This window comes from Erithacus rubecula, assembly GCF_903797595.1.
Source record: "Erithacus rubecula genome assembly, chromosome: 1".
NCBI lineage: Eukaryota > Metazoa > Chordata > Aves > Passeriformes > Muscicapidae > Erithacus > Erithacus rubecula.
Window position 1 is genome coordinate 86,082,663 of NC_136658.1, and position 19,658 is coordinate 86,102,320.

Genomic DNA, 19,658 nt, shown 5'->3' on the forward strand with positions numbered 1-19,658 from the left:
CAGTTTCCTGATTATCAGTGTTAATTTCTGTGCTTCTAAAAATAAAGAATGCACAGAAATGAGAGCCACCTTCATGTATAATCTGAAGTCCACTATAGTTGCTTGGAAAACTTCTGCCAATTTGTAACCAATTTGTTTACATTCAGACCGTGCAGACAAAACTGTTACAGCTTATAGTTTGATGATATGCTACTACCAGTGCTGCTTGCAAGTATGTTTGCTGTAAGCATGCTCAACTTACATGGTTTTCAAAGTATTTTAATTTTAAATAGCCAGCTTTTAGTTTGCATAAAACAGTCTTCCAATATTAGTGTCTTACATTGTTTAAAAGTGTCAAAATGTCACAGTATTTTGACAAAAACAGTTGTTCGTATTTGAACACTGGATTCCTGTTCTGGACACATAACGTAAAGTCACTTGCTCTGTTTTCAGCCATCCCTGTGGATGGAGTTTATTAACAATTCAGTTCTATTTTCATAATGTGGTGTCCATAATGTAGAGTAATGAATTACTCTGTGCCAGAGCACACATGCAAGAACTTTTCCTGCCTCAAATTGATGGTGGTTTTATACTGGGGGCATATGGCAGAAGGGGATGTGTTTAAAGAAACAAAATAAGCCTTTCTGGTACTTAAGACTGTTATTAATTTCTGCTTTTCCAATAATTAGGTTATGATCATAGTGATTTGTTTACATTTGGTAATTGTCTGCTGTGTAACTTTTCGTTCTTTGAGCTCTGACTTAATAGTAATGGATTTTGAGAAGTCCTTTCTGAATTAATTTTTCAAGCCTATCCAAGACAAATATAATAGGAAGTTTTCTCGTGGGGGGCTTATTTTGGAAAGTGGCTTCTGACTTGTGCTAGAACAGCATTCAAAATAAATTTAACCTCATAGTAGATCTGCACCTCCATGCATTTACATTTTTCTCAGGTCTGGTCATAAACTTCTTACAAATTCTTGCTCTGGTTTTGGCTGGGATAAAGTTAATTTTTTCTCAGTAACTGGTACACTGCTGGGTTTTGGATTCAGTGTGAGAACAGTGCTGATTATACACTGTTTTGGTTTGCTGCTAAGCAGTGCTCACCCTAAGTCAAGGACCTTTTTTTTTTTTTTTTTTTTTTTTTTTTTTTTTTTTTTTTTTTTTTTGATTTGTCTCATGCTGTGCCTTTGGGGAGTTACAGAAATAAAAGCTGGGAGGGAGCTTTGCTGGGACAGGTGACTCAAAGTGGCCAAAGTGATATTCCACTACTTGGAAAAGGGGCCAGTAGGAGTGTGGGAATGGAGTCTGGAATTGGTCAGCAGGTGATGAGCTGCTATATTGTGCATCACTTGTTTTTCCTTGAGTTTTATTTTTTCCTTTTAATATAATTATTTATTATATGTAATTTCTGTTTCAATTACTAAATTGTTCTTATCTCCACCTACACATTTTACATGTGATTCTCCTTCCCATTCCACCAGGTTACAGGATGTGAGCCAGCAGCTCTGTGGTGCTTAATTGCCAGTGGGACTTAAACTTGTAAAGCACTGGTGTGGTTTGAATCATGTCAGTTGCAGGCTACTGTGCCTGTTACATGCATTAGGGTTTAAACTGGTTCTTTCCTCTTATATTTAGAAGCTCTTCATTGATCAATGCATGAGAGAAATACCAGAGAGATTTAGGCCTAACCTGATCTTAATGTCAGTTCAAACAAAAGTGAAAATACAGCATTGAACCATTGTGCATGATACTGTCCTGAATTTTCTTTCTCTTCCATGTACTAACAATGTTTTGTGTGGATTTTTTCACCTGGAGTAGAAAGTTCTAGTATCCTAAAACCAAATATTTTCAGAATACATTGTGTGTATGTGTGGATTTTTGTTTCATGGCTGCCTGTGAAGATATATTTAAGGTGTTTGCAACAGCCGGTCTTTGTTGTTGAAGTCTTTTATCATTTTGAGCAGATAGAATATTATTCCAGTGTTTGATAGATCAGTTCCATGGAGAACTTCACCTATTGGCTAATCTGAAGTGACCTTAAATGTATTTGTCTTACTCAGCAATTTTGCCCAAAGGGTACTGAAAGAGGCTGCATGATAACTCTTTTTAAATGCTGTCAAACCTGATGAGCAATGAGTGTGGTAAAACACTGGAACAGTGTATTTGTTACCATGACTTCCAGTTGGATTTCTGCTGCTCAAATTAAAGAAAACACATGCTTTTACTGTCTACCTGACTGACTTGAAATAAGTGTTTTGTTGCATTCCAAGATATAGTTTTGCAGTTTTTCTGATCCTTGGAAAAGCTGTTTTTTGGTGTAGGACTAAATGTTCCACACTTACACATCAGGTGAACTTGGTGCAAACTTAGTCCAGTTAAGACACTTAACATTTAGTCCTACGCCAAAAACCAGCTTTCCTTAGGATCAGAAAAATTTCAAAAATCTGTTTAAGAATAAAACACATGGTAATATGCAGGATATTGGCATATCCGCATAACATAGTATTAGATGTACTTCTAATCCTTAAATCAGCTAGGGTGAGTGTGTTTTTTGGATAAGATTCTGAGCAGATGTATGAAAACATCTTTATCCTGCAGTTGTGATGCGAGCTTAGAAATTTGCTGCTCAAGAATTTTATCCTATACCTGTTTTCTGCAGGCTCAGAGAACTTGCTGGGTTCTAAAAATCTGAGCAAAACCAGTTAGTCTATAAGAGTGTGCAGGTTATGAATTTGACTTACTTTGCAGCTCTGGTGTATAAATGCCTGAAATGGCCACCTTGTAAGCAAAGATGGGGCAAAGATTGCAGAGGCAATACTTTGAAAAAAATAAGTAAGTTTGAATCAGTACTTGGGTTTTTGCTATTATTTAACTTTATACTGCTCTTACTGGACAGTTAAGTAAAAAGTAGTGAAAACTGCTTTTACAAAGCAGACATTAGTCTGTTAGTTGTCAGAGGATCAAAGGACATGTCTGTAAACACATCTCTTCTGTCCTTTTCTCTTCTTGCAATAAGTTGTATAATCAGAAAAATCAATGTTTCCCAGGAGCTGGGTACTAGTTTGGTTTCTAGTTGGAGATTTAGGTTTCCTCTGATTACATTATGCCACAGATTTTCAAAATATTGTAATGAAAAGCAAAGCGAGCTTTTGAGCCAACCCTTCAGATTCTAACAAATTTCAATCTGGAGAACAAATAATAGGCTGTTAGCAAACAGGCTGAGGTACTTTTGTTCTTAGAAACGGCTTTTGTGGCTATTAATCACCTTATGGGATAATTCTTAAAAATAGTTCACAAATTTGTTTCTTAGACCTTTATCCCCAAACTCTGCTTCTTAAAACACTTAAATCTAAACAAGCAGAACCCAACCAAACCATATCTGATGTTTAAATTGCTGTATCCTCCCTCTTTGCTTCCATTCTCTCATAATAAACTCAAATATTTGTTTCCCAAGCTGTCTTGCAGCCATATGTTTTATCTGCAGTTTGCTCTAGGCTTTACTTTCAGCTTTAAACTTTGCACTGATCATGCACTGTTCTCAATATTGGTGGGAGGAATAATTTAATGTTGAAGGCAAGAAGACAAAAAGACAAAAAGCTGGATAAGACTGATGGTCATATTTCCTCTCTGCAAAAACTAGTTAAATAGGCTGAAAGCAATACTCTTGTTGTTTGATAGTGGAACTAAGAGTTGCTTTAGTTTTGTAACAATCAAAGTTTCAGCAACAGTTATTATGGTAAATTGAATTGGCTAATAAAAAGCTCATCTATCCAATAAGTAATCTGAAATGAGTTCTGTTCAGTTGCTTGAACAAGTTGTTGTACACAACTTCACTTTTTTTGAGGCCTGAAGTTTGCTTGTTGTGCTGGTTTTGCATTTTGGCATTTAGAAGAGGGCATCCATGGAAGTTTTCTCCTTGAGAATTTCCTCTGTGATTTGATGGGATCAACTGGCAGCTGATTTGGTTGGTAACAGCCTGGGAAACCAATTGGAGGATTTTGTCAAATTACACTTTTGTGAATTTGCACTTTGATGAATTCACATTTTGAAGTGAGCAAACCCTGGGAAAGGTCCCATTTCTCTTCTGGCAGGAGTGCAGGTAACAGGGCCCGAGCCTGGAGGAGGGCAGGGCTGGGCCCCTGTCTGGGAAACAGGCATGTCCTGGCAGGGAGGAGGGGTGGCCATGGCCCGTGGGTGCTGCAGCTGAGGCCCAGGGAGGCTGATTGAGATCCCAGCCATCCCCCCACCCTTTCCAGAACAGCCACTGCTGTTTTCTGGCTCGGGCCAGCCCCTCCTAGCATGGCCTGAGTGTCCTGAGATCCTGGCACGGCTCCAGCATGGCCTGGTGGCAGCTTTGCATCCTCCATGTGAGATTTTAACTCTTCTAATGCTCAGATAAGACTTGCAGACCTTCAATCCTCTCTTGAGTGAGAGGAAAAAGAGCAGTGAAGCAGGACTCAGGTTCTAGGTGGAAGGAAAAGGAGGAGACGCCATAAATTTTGGGCTGAAAATCCTTTTGTAAGTTATAGGAATGAACTGTAGCACATGAAAGACCATGGAGAAAGACATGGGGGGTTTGAGGTTTCAACTTGTAAATTTTGAGCAAAGGCACCTGTGTTGAGGACCCTTTGCCCCAAGGGAAGAAGGGGATCTTTGATCTTTGTTCCTGGGGATGAAGCATAAACAGAGGGAGAGATGAAGAGAACCTTTGCTTTTTAACAGTTCATTCTTAAAAGTAAATACCCCATGAGTTTTAACATGGTCCATAAGCACAGTGTCTAGGAAGGCTGTGAAGATGAGAGGAGTTTCACAATTGCAGATTCCCAGGCAGCTGAAGAGTGAAGCCACGAGAGAACTGTGTTTCTTCTTGTAGAGAAGTCCCTATAGCCTAACAAGAGAAGACTCCTCTCCCTATAGTGAACTGAAAAAGATTAAGTTGCTAACTGACTGAAGTGTTTCTGTATGTTAAGAAGGAGAAGAGAGGAGGGAGGTCTGAAGGTTTTATTTAGAATTTATTATTTCTTTGTTGTTAATAAAATTTTCTTTATACTCTTTAAGTTTTAGGCCTGCTTTGCTTTTGCTCCTAATCCTATCTCACAGCAGAAAATGAGTACAATAAAATTAGAAAATCTAAACCCCTACATTAAATGGGTATTTCTGCCCGGTTGTATACTGAAACCAAGACACTTGTTTACTTCTATTTGACACCTCTGTCACTCTTCTCCCTAGCTATCTCTTATTTGACATGAGGACTTAAATAATCCTTTTAATAATATAAAGATGAAGCCATGTTTTGTTTAAATGCTTGAATTCAAAAAGCAATAGAACAGCATGAAAGTTTTGCTGTTCTGTCCTCACATCCTGTAAATTTGATTTTTGTTTCCTGTCTATCAACAGAAATATGTAAGCCCTTAGAATTTGATCCTGTAATAATGTGAGGTTAATGTTCTTTTCTGTTCTGAAATTACTCAGTTTTAATGGTTTGTTCAATTTCTGTAAAAAAGCTGAGAAGACCACAGTGTCAGAGGATGATGTTCCATCTGATGAGGTTGAAATAGTTTACGAGTTAACACCTACCCCTGAACAGAGAGCCCTTGCTGACTTCCTCAAGCTCCCTTCAACATTCTTCTGTTACAAGAATAAGCCTGGATATGTGAGTGACGAGGATGATGGTAAGGAATGCACAAATTTGTTTGTACTGCCTTTTTGTGGGGAAGGGGTGTAATACGTTGCACTGGTGCAGCCCCACCTTGAGCACTGTGTGCAGTTTTGGGTGCCTCTATGTAAGAAGGAAATCAAACTGTTAGAGGGTGACCAAGGTGGGCAGCCTTGTGTGCCAGACTCAGGAGGAATAGCTGAGTTCACTTGGTTTGTTCAACTGGGAGAAGACAAGGCTGAGGGGTGACCTCATCACAGTCCAAAACTTCCTCAAGGGCATCAGCAGAGGAGGTGCTGATCTCCTCTCTCTTGCTCAACTGTGGGACACAAGGAAATGGAATGAAGCTGTTGGGGACATTCAGGTTAGGAAAAGGTTCTTCTCTGAGAGGGTGGTCAGGCCCTGGATCAGGTTCCCCAGGACAGTAGTTAGAACAACACTCCCATCAGAGGTCAGGCAACATCTGGGTGATGCACTTAGTCATATGGCCTGTTTTTAGGTAGTCCTGCAAGGAGCATGGAGCTGCAGTTGGTGAACCTTATGGGTCTCTTCCAGCTTAAGATACTCAGCACTGTTAGAACCATTAGACACTGAAATATTTTTGTTTGGGCCAATGGGAAGTAATCCTGTCAATGTCCTTACAGCCAGACTTGTACATTCAAGTCTTCAAAACAGGATAGTATGGCAGAGTGACTGAAGGGTATTTGTTTGGTGTATTATGGGTATTAATGTCTTTACCAAGGCAGTTGGTTAGGTAAGAGGTATTTGAGCAAGAGACTTACTTGAGTAACTATTTTGAGACAAATGCAAAGCATTTTTTATTAAAAACAATCAATCTCAGGTGCCCTAAGTGCTATACCAATGAGTTATTTTTTTCTCTAAAGCAAATTCATAATACTGTTAGTAAACTTTGTCAAACCTTACTGCATGTAATTAAGATTGATTTATTCAGCAACAAATACTTTAAATGGATGTTCTGAAACATTGTATTCAATAGAAAATGGGAGAAGACAAACTCCATCCCACAAGTACTTGAAGTTGCAAGTTTTCATGTAAAAAATCTTCAGTCTTCTTTCCCAAATATGTTTACTGGTAGTCTTAATAAAATCACTCAGTAAGAAATATGTTTTGTAAAAATCTCTGCCATATATCTGTAGTAATCTAGGCTCATCAAAAGTGTTAACAGCACTCTGGAGCACATGTAAGCAACACTAGAAGTGAAAGCTTACTTGCTGACTTGTGTAACTCAACATGTAAGCAAAAATTGCATGTGCTTGCTAGCCTTGTGAGTTGGAAGGGCTTAGCAGACTTCTCTGACCTAGAGTGTGCCTGAGAATTTACTCTTGTTTCCTCTGTTGAAGATGAAGACTATGAAACAGCTGTTAAGAAACTTCATGGAAGACTCTACCTCAGTGATTCAGAAAAGAAAAAGAAAGGGCAAAGTCCTGTAAAAGGTATGTCTAAATAACTTTTTAATTATTGTGCTTCATGTCTTGAGACCTGAACTCTGAATCTGAATGTCACATGGGCAGAGGTTTAATTTGTGCTTCCTGGGATGATTTTTGGAAGCAGAGATGCTGGGTGCAGAAAACCTGCATCTCAAAATACAGAGTTAAGCTTAGTATGTTAAACTGTTAGTTAGCAGTAAAGGGGTACCTGAAAGAGAAATGTACATTTCAGGTGATCTCTAAACAAGGACATGGAAGTCTGTGCCTATCTTGAGCTCCTTCCGAATGTGAAAAATACAGTGTGGCATGATACTGCTCAAGAGAAAGTTTTCTACCTCTTTCAGTACTTGCTTCTTCTGCAGTTACTCACTCTGACCTTGTGAATTAATGTTGTTCAATCTAAGAATGAAAAACCTATACTAAAAATGCAGGTGTAGGTGACTTGCTTATGTGTCTGACTGTGTCTCAGACTTGAATGTTACATGACTTGAAGTCTCAGTAGGTAATTTTAGAAGTGAAGTTTAGGGGTTTTTTGAGGACATGTGCTAGAAGGATTGAGCCATCTGAAATATGAGGACATACCAAAGGAAGTTATTAGTAGTGGTAGCTGCATGATGAAACTCTTCATCATTGCATGGAAATTCCCTGATAGCAGTGAAAACTACAGATGTTGTATTTTCAGTTCTAGTCACCCCAGGTTTGGTTAATTAGTCTTCACTTCCACTATTTAAACAGTAATGCTGTATGAGAAACTCATGAAGTCTGTCTTCAAGTTGATCTGGCTATTATGAGGTTAATTTATAATGTTGAAGCTAAAAATTATTTCATTATTTAGCTGCCTTCACAGCTATTTTCCATTAATTCTTTACAGCAGACCTTGCAGGAAAAAGTGAATTCATCAATGAAAGAGAATGTGCTGCTCCTGAGGAGAAAGATGAAACAAAAGCTCTGCAGGCTCCTTCTACATCTGTTAGTGGTGTCAGTACTGATACTGAGGGAGACAGTCCGGAAGACATAAAGGCAGAAGCTAAAATTCAAGAAATGAAAGTAAGAGCTAAATCTTTACTGAACTTCTTGTTATTAAACAATTACTTCATATATGTGTGAGACAATACAGTTTTAGAACTATAGCATCCATTGGGGAAAAATTATTTGAGTTTTTTTGGTAGCCATGCCTCAAATGTCTGCTAGCACAGGAGATTTGATTTCAGGGAATAATGGTATGTTTTTGAAAACAGACCACTTCAAAGATATTCAGTCTCTTGTCAAGTTAATGTCCTTATGTATTAACTGTAATGAAAAATTTCAGAAAGCTTACAACTTTTCTAGGTGTTCTTTATTTTTCTATAAGGTCTGCTCTTAAACCCCTGGGGAGGATGTTTGAATTCTAAGGTCTTCTGACTTTGTTGCATTACTTTTTTTGGTTAATTGCAGGAGAATGAAGCTGCAATCTCAAGTGACTTAATCTGTACCAGTAAGGAGGAAATACTTGCTTCATCAAAAGATGTGACAGTATGTGTCCAGTCAGACACCAGCAGTGAAGGATCACATTCCACCACAGAAACTGTGCAAGTATCACAGGCTTTATCAAGAGCTGAAGATAAACCTGTAGATTTGTCAACTAAAAAGAGTGAATCAGATGGTTCAGAGTCAGTACAAGGTAAGGTCAGGGGTATGCTGAGGTTTTTTTATAGGAAACTGTGCTTTTCTGTGGATCAGTTTATCTAGTGTAGTTGCTGTCTGGGGGAGAAGTAGAACCAATACTGAATTAGAAACATAAGTACTACTCTGGTAAAAATGTGTATATATCAAATTTATAAATTTCAATTTTGCTATAACAAAACAATGATCACGTCTATTTTGTAACTTACATTTGATGTACATTCATTAGTTTGCTGTTAAATACTACACAAGCTCTGTAGGTCTGCATCTGTGTAGTCTGCTGAAACTCAAACAGTCTTGGGCCCTTTTTTAAAACCATAGTAGATGGTCATTATGAGAAGTGTCATTCAAACTTTAAATTTACTGGGAGGAAAAAATGCTGTAGACAGTACTCCAGTTTATTCTTGTGACTACATAAATGCATTTTCTTTAAGAAAGTAGGGAAAAATCTTTGACTTTCCCCTTTTTATTTGATAGAAAACAGAATCATCTCATTTGGTTTTGGCAATACTGCTGGCCTGTCATTTGCAGATCTGGCATCCAAAAGTCCTGAAGACTTTGCTTTTGGCTCAAAAGGTGAGTTCGGCTAGTCTCTGAGACTGGCTTCATTTGAACTTTTGCATCATACAATATACCTTTTGTGCACAAAATTTCTGCTGATCATTAGATCATTAGAAACTGATTTTTTGCAAGTTTTTGTGAGGAAGGAAAAAAAACTATGCAAACTTTTTAAAATGTAACTCTCTTAATTGCAGATAAAAACTTCAAATGGGCAAATACAGGAGCAACTGTGTTTGGAGATACCACCCGTAAAACAGATGAAGATGAAGGTGGTAGTGATGATGAGGTGGTACATAATGATGATATCCACTTTGAGCCAATTGTGTCCTTACCAGAGGTAAGATGACTTCTGGAATATAAAACAACATTAAGATAAGCATTTCTGCTAACACAGCAAGCTTTAAAATGTTTTGCTTAACTTAACTAATTTAACTTTGTTTTCTGTGTTGTGTTTTGTTCTTCAGGTTTTACTCTATGTTGAAGCACCTGTTATTTTAAATCCTAGTATAGCATAGCCCTGGGGAGGTGTCTAGTGTCCCAGTTCAACAGTGATTGCTTTATAACTTGACTGAGAGTTGATTAGGATGCAGATTTGTACATACAGCTTGTAAAGCAAAGCCATTTGTATAGCACACCTGAAAATCAGAAAGGGGAACTGAACAACTGCTATACAAGTGCCTATAGAATTCAGCTATGGCTTTGTATCAGTGACTTGTAGATTCAGTTCTGTGAAAGCCATGCCAACTAGGAATTTTTACTCTAAGCTAGGCAAGAGATTTCTAGAAACACTAAGCAAAAAGATGTACTATGAACATCATGTGAAGGCTAAGGGAACTTTTTTAGTTTGAAAATAAATGGTTTTTGCAAGAACTAGAAGGACCATCAACTTTGAAGGTAGCTTTATAACTTACTGAGTGAAACTTCACACAGTTTTTTGTGTCTTGACTTGCTTTTTAGTCTGGTAACCATTTCAGATTCTTCTGATTATATAGTCATATTGCGTGTCTTTTCTATAAATAATAAAATTTATAGATTAGTAAAATTGAGCAAGGCAAATAGGGAACAAAGGAACAGTATGTGGTGTCCTTCAATTTGAACAGCTTATCTGATCTATTTTGTAACATGCCTTCAACTTTTGTTAAAATTTGGTGTCCCTTTACTCATTTGTATCACATTATGACTTCTATGATTCTTTTCTTCTCTGCTTCCCTTTTTCAGTTTCATAAACAGTATTTTGTCAAAAGTTTCTCAGTTCTCTCAAGTGTTCCATATCTTTGGAGAAGTGCTAACTGAAGGAGATCAGAGCCAGTAAATGCATACATAAAGTGAGGTGGAGATATGGCTGTCAGGCTGAAGATTGTATACTTGGTGTTTATTCTGTTCAAATACAAATATCAAATTCTTTAATATTGTGCTATGTGTAACTCCTGGAATTGTAACAGTACTTTGCCTTCTCAGTGTGAACTTCATTCAGCCTGAAACTTGTGAAACTTGCCAGAACACTTTATCAAGTCTTAGGGTTTTTTTAAAAGAAAAAAGTCCCCGCATATAAAGAAAATACCACAAAAAACCCAACCAACCAAACCACTCCCAAAGCAAAACCAACACACACCATAGAGTGGTGAAGAATTGGCAGTGCGGTAATTGGTCTCAAATTATGGAATTTGTCAGTCTCTTAAATTCCAAAAAATTTTACCCATTTTGGTGTGATGAGTGGGGTGTTGGAGAAAAGAACACACTAAATAATTTTCCAGAGTAATATGTCAATCTTCCAAAGTGTATATATAATAACTATTTAGTATCTCTCTAGGCAATATCAGTACTGAGTCTACTGTGCTGGTTTTTTAGGTGGAGGTAAAATCTGGAGAAGAAGATGAAGAAATTCTCTTCAAGGAGAGGGCAAAACTTTACAGATGGGACAGGGATGTTACTCAGTGGAAGGAGCGTGGTGTTGGAGAGATCAAAATACTCTTCCATACACAGAAGAAATACTATAGAGTCCTAATGAGAAGAGACCAAGTTCTTAAAGTCTGTGCAAACCATGTTATCACCAAAGAAATGAACTTGGTGCCCTCTGATACATCAAACAATGCTTTCATTTGGACAGCCACAGATTATGCTGGTGAGTTTTTTTCAGGTGGTCTTTGTTTCTTCTAGGTGGTCTGTAATTTCTGTGTTTTGTTTTTCCTTGGAAATTATTGCAAGATGAAACTAAACAGACTTTCTTGGATTTATTTTCAGATGGTGAAGTAAAAGTAGAGCAATTTGCAGTCAGATTTAAAAGCCAAGAAATGGCCAATTCTTTCAAGAAGATGTTTGAAGAATGCCAGCGAAGCTTGTCAGAACTACAGAAGGGGCACTTGTCTCTGGCAGCAGGACTGTCAAAGGAAACCAACCCTGTTGTGTATTTTGAAGTTTCTGCTGATGATGAACCTTTAGGACACATAACCATGGAGCTGTTTGCAGATATTGTACCTCGAACTGCTGAAAATTTCAGAGCCCTGTGCACAGGAGAGAAAGGATTTGGATTCAAGAACTCCCGCTTTCACAGAATAGTCACAGACTTTGTGTGCCAGGTAAGCATAAAAGGCAGACTCTTCACTAAAAGAATGGCATCATGATGACCATGGGACTTCAAAAAATGACATATACAGAATAGCACATTCTTGTTGGCACCATGGATCCACTGTGCAGGATAGTCTCATCTGTCCTTTCCCTACAAGGAGATGAGAAATGGTGCAAGCAGCACATGCTACCCTAAGATGCTTTAAACCTTTGGCTGCCAGTGGCCTCATGCCTCAGTGTTTCCTAGTATTCTCCTATCAGGGTGGAAGAGAAAAAATTGAGGGAGGTGGAATCCTCTTAAAATAGATAAGGGACCTGTTGCTGAACAGGAACACCAAATAAAGTAGGTGTTCCCAAAACTACCATTCATCCTTTTCTCTCTCTCCAGAGAAGAACTTGTGTATGCTCACCTGTTAAGAACACTTAGTTTCCAGGCTTCTCTTGGACTTTAAAGTACACTTTGTATTTCAGATAACTTTAAAACTGATATTCTAATCATAGATGTTAGGTTTCAAAAGCAAACAAGTCTTCTGGATCAGGTTAACCATGCATTGGCCTGTTTCCTAAAACAGCAAGTTTGTGCTGGGAGCAGCAGCTTGCAGTACACCTGTAACCCCAGGTAGACAGTGTTGGTTTTAAACCTCTATGTGCATTCAGTAGCACTGGCAAGTTCTTCATAAATACTGAAGGCTTAGGAGATTGATCATAGCTCAGATAGACCTTTCTTAAAGTTGCAGTCAATACTTAATTGAGTTTTAGTAACTTGGAACAGGCAAAATGAACCAACATCAGTATTATATCATGGTAATGATCTACATGTCACTACATCCCCAAAGAAGAGGCATGTAGATGACTTTCTACAAGCCCAGATGTCTACAGTAATATAGGAAAATAACATACAAAAATAATAGGAGGGACATCAGCCTGTTGTAGTGAGTACTGAGGAGGGCCTTTTTAGACTTAAGAAGGATGGAGCAGTGGTCCTATGAGGAAAGGCTAAGAGACTTGAATTTGTTCAGCCTGGAAAAGAGAAAGCTTAGGGGTGATGCAGTGGTGTAATTCCAGAGCCTGAAGGGAACCTACAAGAAAGATGAAGGGAAACATTTTACAAGAGCATGCTGTCACAGAGCATGGGGTGAATGGCTTCTAGGTACAATAGAGTAGGTTTAGGCTAGATACTAGAAAGTTGTTTGCTGCGAGGGTGGTGACACACTGGAACAAGTTGCCCAGAGAAGCTGTGGAAGCCCTGTCCCTATCAGTGTGCTAGGCCAGGCTGGATGAAGTTCTGAGCATCCTGGTCCTAGTTCTAGGTGTCCCTGCCCATGGCAGAGGAGTTGGAACTAGATGATCTTAAAGGTCCTTTCCAACATAAACCATTCTGTGATAGTATGTCACCACAATAAAATACTAGCCTGTCTTTTGATTAGTTCTTCTACATGTGTCTGAAGTGTGCACTACATGGTTCTTATGTTAAACCTTTGAGCCTTTCTGATAAACTCATTTAAGATTTCAGCTTATTTCAGGGTATTCCACTTTCTTTAAAGGAGCAGGCTTTCTTTTAAAACAGATAACTGCACCATGTATGCCTTGACAGTGAGCTATTGTCACATTGAGTGGTATTTTAAGTTTGCTCTCCTTTGTCTGAAATTTCTTGAGCTATGGTGAGAAGCTCTTCAATGCGAAGTAAGGCTGTACAGATAAATTTACACTATCACCTTTATACTCAAATTATCAGGAACCATAAGTTTGCTGCCTTCCAGAAAGATAAGACACACTTACCATGCTGCTCAATCAGTTATGTAGCAAAGCTGTATGGTACTACTGGTCACTGCTACGTTCACCTTTTTCAGATTAATTCTGTGCCTGCAGGGACTAGGCAAGGACAGGCCTTCAGTGAGATAATGCAGGTCCAGGCAGCTTCCAGGGCCAAGTGATGCAGGCAGTAGGAAAGGCAGCCCTAGAGGAATGTCACCATGGGGAACAGGAAGATAAAATGCTGTGTTCAGAATAAACAAAGGATAAACCTTCTACTACTGCTTGCCTTACCATGAACAAACCTGCTGAAGCTGGGAAGCCCTACATCTAAGCAGATATTAATACTTGTGAAAATGAAAAATTAGTTCTTCCAAAACAAAGTCTTCTTTTGAAAGGCAATACAATTTTTGGGTTATGTTTTGGGACTTGTCAGTTAATGCTGTGTCTGGTTTGTTTTTTGTTTTTTTTTTTTTTTTTTAGGGAGGAGATATAACTAACCATGATGGTACAGGTGGACGGTCAATTTATGGAACAGCATTTGAAGATGAGAATTTCATAGTGAAACACACTGGTCCTGGATTGTTGTCAATGGCAAATAAGGGCAGGGATACAAATAATTCTCAGTTCTTCATAACACTTAAAAAAGCAGAACACTTGGACTTCAAGCATGTGGTATTTGGGTTTGTGAAAGATGGAATGGATGTTGTGAAAAAGATCGAATCCTTTGGTTCTCCTAAAGGGCTAGTAAATGGAAGAATTATCATTACAGACTGTGGGCAAATATAGAATTATTTCTTTGAGTATACAAATGTTTTAGCAGTATAAATCAGTACTTAGATGTTATTGACTAATTATTTCAACTTCTTAAAATGGACACTTCTGATGTATAAATGTAAAATTGCAGGTTATAATTGAATTTTTTTATGTGTTAATGGATTTTTTTGCATGGTAAATAAAGTTCAGGCACTGGCATATTTCAGGTGTATTTGTGTTATCCTGACATATTTGTATTAAGTGTCAAATTTTAAAAATTAAATCCTAGTCTTGTTAAAATAAATGTCTTCTCTTCACTTTGGTTTGTTTAAAAGAAAATGATTCTTGCTCTCATGAAGTTCTTTTGAATGTACAGACTGTAGATACAAATTGCTGGATAGTACATTGCAGGTGTTTGAAAGTTAATGGATAGTAGAGGCTGAGCCAGGTGGATGTTGGTTTGTTCTGTCTGCATAGTTTTTAAATTGATCAGTGTTTTGCTAGAGCAATATGCCGACTTTTTTTTTTTTTTTTTTTGTACTTCAGCTATTTCTGAAAAACTTGGCTTAACATCTACTTAACCTTGGGATTTTACCTGACATACTTTAAGTATAACCCTCTGACTCTGCTCAGTGTTATTAGCTGTGGCAAACTTCCCTGACCTTGCTGCAGGCTCTAGCTTGTGTATTCTAGCGTACTTGTACCTTTCACAACTTTGCCTCTCAAGAGTGCGTATGCATGGGTAAAGGCGGGGTTTATTTAAACTGATACTCTACAGCTCAGTGCTGGCAACATGCATTTAGCCTAGCTTTATTTGGGGGGTTATTTATTTTTAAAGGATGGTAGTCTTCAGGGATGCTCAGGGAACTTACCCCTCTCTACAACCACTCAAAGGAGCCTGGAGCTAGGGCTGCTTCAGCCTCTTCTCCCAGGCAACCAGAGGACGTAGACTTAGCGTGTGCGAGGCCGGGTTTAGGCAGGACAGCAGGAGGAGTTTCTTCCCAGAAAGGCTGCGAGGGCAGTGGTGAGGGTTGCTGGGGGCCGTGTTGGCACCACCGTCGCTGGAGATGTTTAAGGAGGTGGCGGTGAGCGGTGCCGTTGTCAGGGTGGCGTTGGGCGCAGAGGAGCGGTGGTTGTTGTAGTTGTTGATGTTGATACTGTTGTGTGCCCGCCCCGCCAGGCCCAGAGCGGCGGCTCCCGCTCCTGCCCGCGGCCCCCCGTGCGCCTGCGCGGCTCGTGGCGGTTGGTTCGAGGCGGCGGTGCCGCCATGGCGGGCGCGGGGCCCGGCCGCTCCGCCCAGGGGCTGCCGCCCTGCTGCCCGCGGGGACCGCCGGCGGTGAGAGGGGCCGAGACGGGGCCGGGGCGGGCGGCCTGCGCCGAGGAGGAGGCACGGCAAAGCCATTTCCTCCTCGCCGCGTCCCTGAGCTGTGTGGAGGAGATGGAGGGCGGGGGGTCTGTCCGCTCCCTCGGGGCTCGCTGTGAGCGCCGCGCTGTTGCGTACCCGGGCAGTGCGAGACAAAAGCGGGGTTTAAACAAACTGAAGGAGGTTATGTGTTCTTGCTGTTCCTATCCCTGACTCCGCACTCCGATTGCCTTAGAGTTGAAGTGCTGGAGACTCAATCTTTGTCTGAGCAGGAAATTGCAATTCCAGTTTCTGTGCGGTACCAAGACACGGTTTAGCATGTAGTTTTTGCCTAAGACCTGGTGCCTGCCAGTTGAGTGAGAAAGTATGTGAATCCTATTAGGAGTATGTTAAGCTTGTATGAAATATATATAATAGGATAACTCTTTTTTTCTTTTTCTCTTTTTTTTTTTTTTTTTTTTTTTTTTCCTACAGTAATTGACTGCCTTATTTAAAATGCAGTAGGTGTGTTCGTAAATTTTTTTGGTAAAGCTTAGTGATTAGCTCTATAACAGAGAACAGGAAAATTGTTGTATATCCAGTCAGTCAGGAATCAAACCCAAGGTTCATTAGAGACTGCTGCAGTGTGCAGGCAATTAACCGGGACAGGTATCATTCCCTTGCCAAGGTATGGCAGTGTTACTCTACACCAGAGAAGGCAGGTTCTTTGCATTCAGGTGAAGGAAGGAATTGTATTGTGATTCCTCTTTTCTCAAAGAGAGTCAAAGTCTCTTTTGATTTGTGCTGACAAGTAAAAACTGATCTGCCTGAAAATTCAGCAGCAAAGACCCTTCCCCCATGCTGGTATTTCAAAAGCCTTTACTACTTAGTAGAAGGAGTACTGGCTGGCTAGACATCTTTATTTTGGCTGAATTCTGTTTGTCTTTCAGTGAAACAATTTTTTGTGGTTGTTTTCATGCATCTATATTCACTGGATCACATGCTTCCAGTGTGGCCAGGGATAACAGGCATTAAGTGCTCAAAATCATGCTGCAGGGGAAGTCATATGGAAAAACACCCATGAGCAACCAAAGACTGGGAGAGATTGAAAGTGGGTTTGAGTTAGGTACACAGCTGGATTGGGATACTGAGTTAGTCCTGGGAATCATCAAATTAATACAAAACCCTGTCTTTTTTTCTTAGGAAAAGGAGTTTGCCATTTTAGGATTAGGGAACCATCCCAAATGTGATGTGAAGATTTTCAAGTTTTTTAGCATCTAAAATCAGGCTGTAAGGGAATTTTTCATGGGGAAATTTTCTGCTTTGAATTACGGAATTGTACTTAAAAGTAATTTTAAAAACTTATTTTTAAAAGGCTGTTGCTGAGATTTTAATGGTTGCAAGGAAGAAGATGTTACCTGTGTTTGTGTGCTTTGTTATTTCATTAAGTGGTTATTCAAAGGCAGGAAAATACAGCAATTGATCATTTGATCTAGAACATAGCAGAGAGATGCAGTGAAACAAGATCATGAGAGCTGCTTTGAGTCTGATGTTTTGTAATGTGCATTTAATTGATTTTGCTTGTAGCCTAAAGTTTCTCTCATTCTCTTTTTTTAGTAAATACTTATAAATTAGTAAGAAAAAAATAGAGCAGGAAACTTTGGCATAAAAAGCCTAGATATGAAGGTAGATGGCACTGTTTCCATGCTTACCTAATTCTACTTTTATGCTTTTATTTTATGTTACTGTCTTCACAGTGCTTTATAGTTTCTCAAATATTCTAACACATAACACTACCAGTATTTTGTTATTAGGTTGTAGAGACTATATTTGCCTCTTTATGTTAATTTGAAGACCATTTATATTTATATATTAAAAAAAAACCCCCAAAACCAACAACTCCCCCCTTTTCAAATGTTTGTAGTAAGAATTCTGTCACAAGGTGTGACAGTTTAACTGTTAAACCAGTATGTTGTAACATACTTTTTTCATGAAAATTCTGACTGGAATGCAGTGGTTTTGTGCTTTCTTGTAGGATTGCCTCTCAGGAGCATTGCATACCAAATGTAAAAGTGGAAGTTCCCTAGTTTACAAAGGTAATGCAAAGTAATGGTGCTTTGATATCTTTTACAGGGAAAACATATACTAAAGCTGTATTGCCCCTAAATTTATTTTGTTTTATATTTTCTCATTTCAAATAGATAAGTAATCTTGATCAGGGGGTTGTGATACCTGGGAGTCAGCCTGGGAATGTTAACAAGTAGAGAGTGAAAAGGAGCAATGGTTCACAGCCTGCTTATCTTTAAGTCTTGCTTGAATTAGTTGGTAGCAGTCCATAATGCATGTATTAATTTGAAGATACATAAATGTTCTAATATTTAGAACCCATTTGGTCTCTTTCAGAAACTGGTGCATGGGGATAGCAGGCTAAGTCAGTGTATTTTTCAGACTTCAGTTACACAAAAATTTGTATAGGCAGACAAGCTCTAAAAATTCGGAAAGACAAATCTGATGTGAAAGCTTAAAAGTTCTCACTGTGGCTTAAGCTGTTATAATTAAGTTCATAATTCATCAGGCTGCATCAGTGGTGGTTTTGGTTCTTAAACCTACATGACTACCTGGCCAAGTCCTTCTAATTAGTCCTTAATGATATCTTAATGTCAGCTTTTCAAATGCAAAATAAAATAGTTGCAATTTTATATATTTCAGGTGATACTGACAGCTGACTGAAAAATATAATTATTTCTTTATCAAATTGTTCTTTAGAGGCAGAATTTACCGAAACTGGAAGAGAGAAGAGCATCAAATCTAATGATGTCCGAAAAAGTTTGAAAAACTGGGATTGGTAGGAGGTGTTTTTATTTCTCCTTTTTTATTTGTTTTCTCTCACAAAATTGCAAATAAAACAGATGTATTTGGACTGTGCAAAAGTTGTTTTAAGTTTCTTGTTTTCTTGTTAAGTAAAGAATTGTTTGTAGCTAATTTGTGCAATAATGAGTATGCTGATTTTGATGAGGACTATTGTTTCACTTTCTAATCTAATCTGTGTATGCTGGAATTATGTTGGAATGACATAAAGTTATCTAGGTGATAAAAAGAATAACTAGAAAAAGAAGCAAATAGCCCAGACTGATAAACAAATTTATATATATTTAGAGATAATTCAATTCCAAATGCCAAGACATATCTTTTAAGGGGTATTTTACACCAAACAAGAAAAATATAATTTAAAAAGGGGGGGTTGTATTTTTAGTTCTCCAGGAATTTAGTGGTTTGTAGTGAGAGAAGAGTTTTTGTTTTACATGAGCTTCCAGCATGAAAAGTCTAGATTTTAACACAGCAACATGTAATTTCTGTGGTTGAGATTTGTGAGTAATAATGCCTTTCATCCAAATGATTTAACTCTGTTATCAGTAAAATACCAAATTCTTAAGCAATGTTTGCCTTTTTATACAGACTTCTTCAGTCTCTCTTGTGTATCATGTTAGAAAGGAATTGAGTAATTTAAAGTTAGTCCTCTTTTGTACTTTTAGTTTTGATGGTGGGCAAGATTATTTTTGTGGTCCAAGTGGTGTAGGAGTAGAAGAAAACAGCATTATTTGCTCTGAAACTGATGCAATTCAAAATACCACTGTATACATGGGAACAGGTAATAAAGATTTAATTTTATACATTCTTACAACTCTTGGTGAACTATAATATGCAACTTAAAAAGCTTCCTAGTAAATGTATTTCTGTTTGATTCAGAAATATACTAGTCACCTAAAATGTATTTTAATGTGGGGGTTTTATCTTTCACATGAGCATTTTCTTTAGAATTATTTTAGGAGGTTCAGACATACTTGAAACCATACTAATGTTATTTTCTCATGTGGCATCCAGATTCTTAAGTCTTGTCTTGTTTACTTAGATGTTACCCTAAGGTCTAATCAGCA

At 38.4% G+C, this 19,658-nt stretch overlaps 2 protein-coding genes across 13 annotated transcripts in view; both read left to right on the forward strand.

Annotated features, from left to right (window-relative positions):
• RGPD4 (RANBP2 like and GRIP domain containing 4) overlaps positions 1-14,698 on the forward strand; it is a 35,067-nt gene extending 20,369 nt beyond the window's left edge. For 2 of the 3 annotated variants that reach the window (XM_079332320.1, XM_079332322.1), the window contains 9 exons: positions 5,486-5,653; positions 6,999-7,091; positions 7,957-8,132; positions 8,520-8,745; positions 9,225-9,323; positions 9,503-9,645; positions 11,157-11,430; positions 11,550-11,884; positions 14,109-14,698. In XM_079332320.1, the coding sequence (XP_079188446.1) occupies positions 5,486-5,653; positions 6,999-7,091; positions 7,957-8,132; positions 8,520-8,745; positions 9,225-9,323; positions 9,503-9,645; positions 11,157-11,430; positions 11,550-11,884; positions 14,109-14,414 (1,820 nt within the window). In that variant the 3' untranslated portion in view covers positions 14,415-14,698. The remainder of the gene's footprint in view (positions 1-5,485; positions 5,654-6,998; positions 7,092-7,956; positions 8,133-8,519; positions 8,746-9,224; positions 9,324-9,502; positions 9,646-11,156; positions 11,431-11,549; positions 11,885-14,108) is intronic. The other variant, XM_079332321.1, reaches the window with a different exon arrangement.
• Positions 14,699-15,533: 835 nt separating this feature from the next.
• Positions 15,534-19,658, forward strand: part of CCDC138 (coiled-coil domain containing 138) — a 43,160-nt gene continuing 39,035 nt past the window's right edge. For 9 of the 10 annotated variants that reach the window (XR_013773872.1, XR_013773873.1, XM_079302845.1 and 6 more), the window contains exons 1-4: positions 15,534-15,717; positions 17,759-17,819; positions 18,490-18,568; positions 19,257-19,372. Coding sequence is in view for 8 of the 10 variants with exons in the window: in XM_079302845.1 (XP_079158971.1) it covers positions 15,649-15,717; positions 17,759-17,819; positions 18,490-18,568; positions 19,257-19,372 (325 nt within the window). In the remaining 2 variants the exon portion in view is untranslated. The remainder of the gene's footprint in view (positions 15,718-17,758; positions 17,820-18,489; positions 18,569-19,256; positions 19,373-19,658) is intronic. The other variant, XM_079302847.1, reaches the window with a different exon arrangement.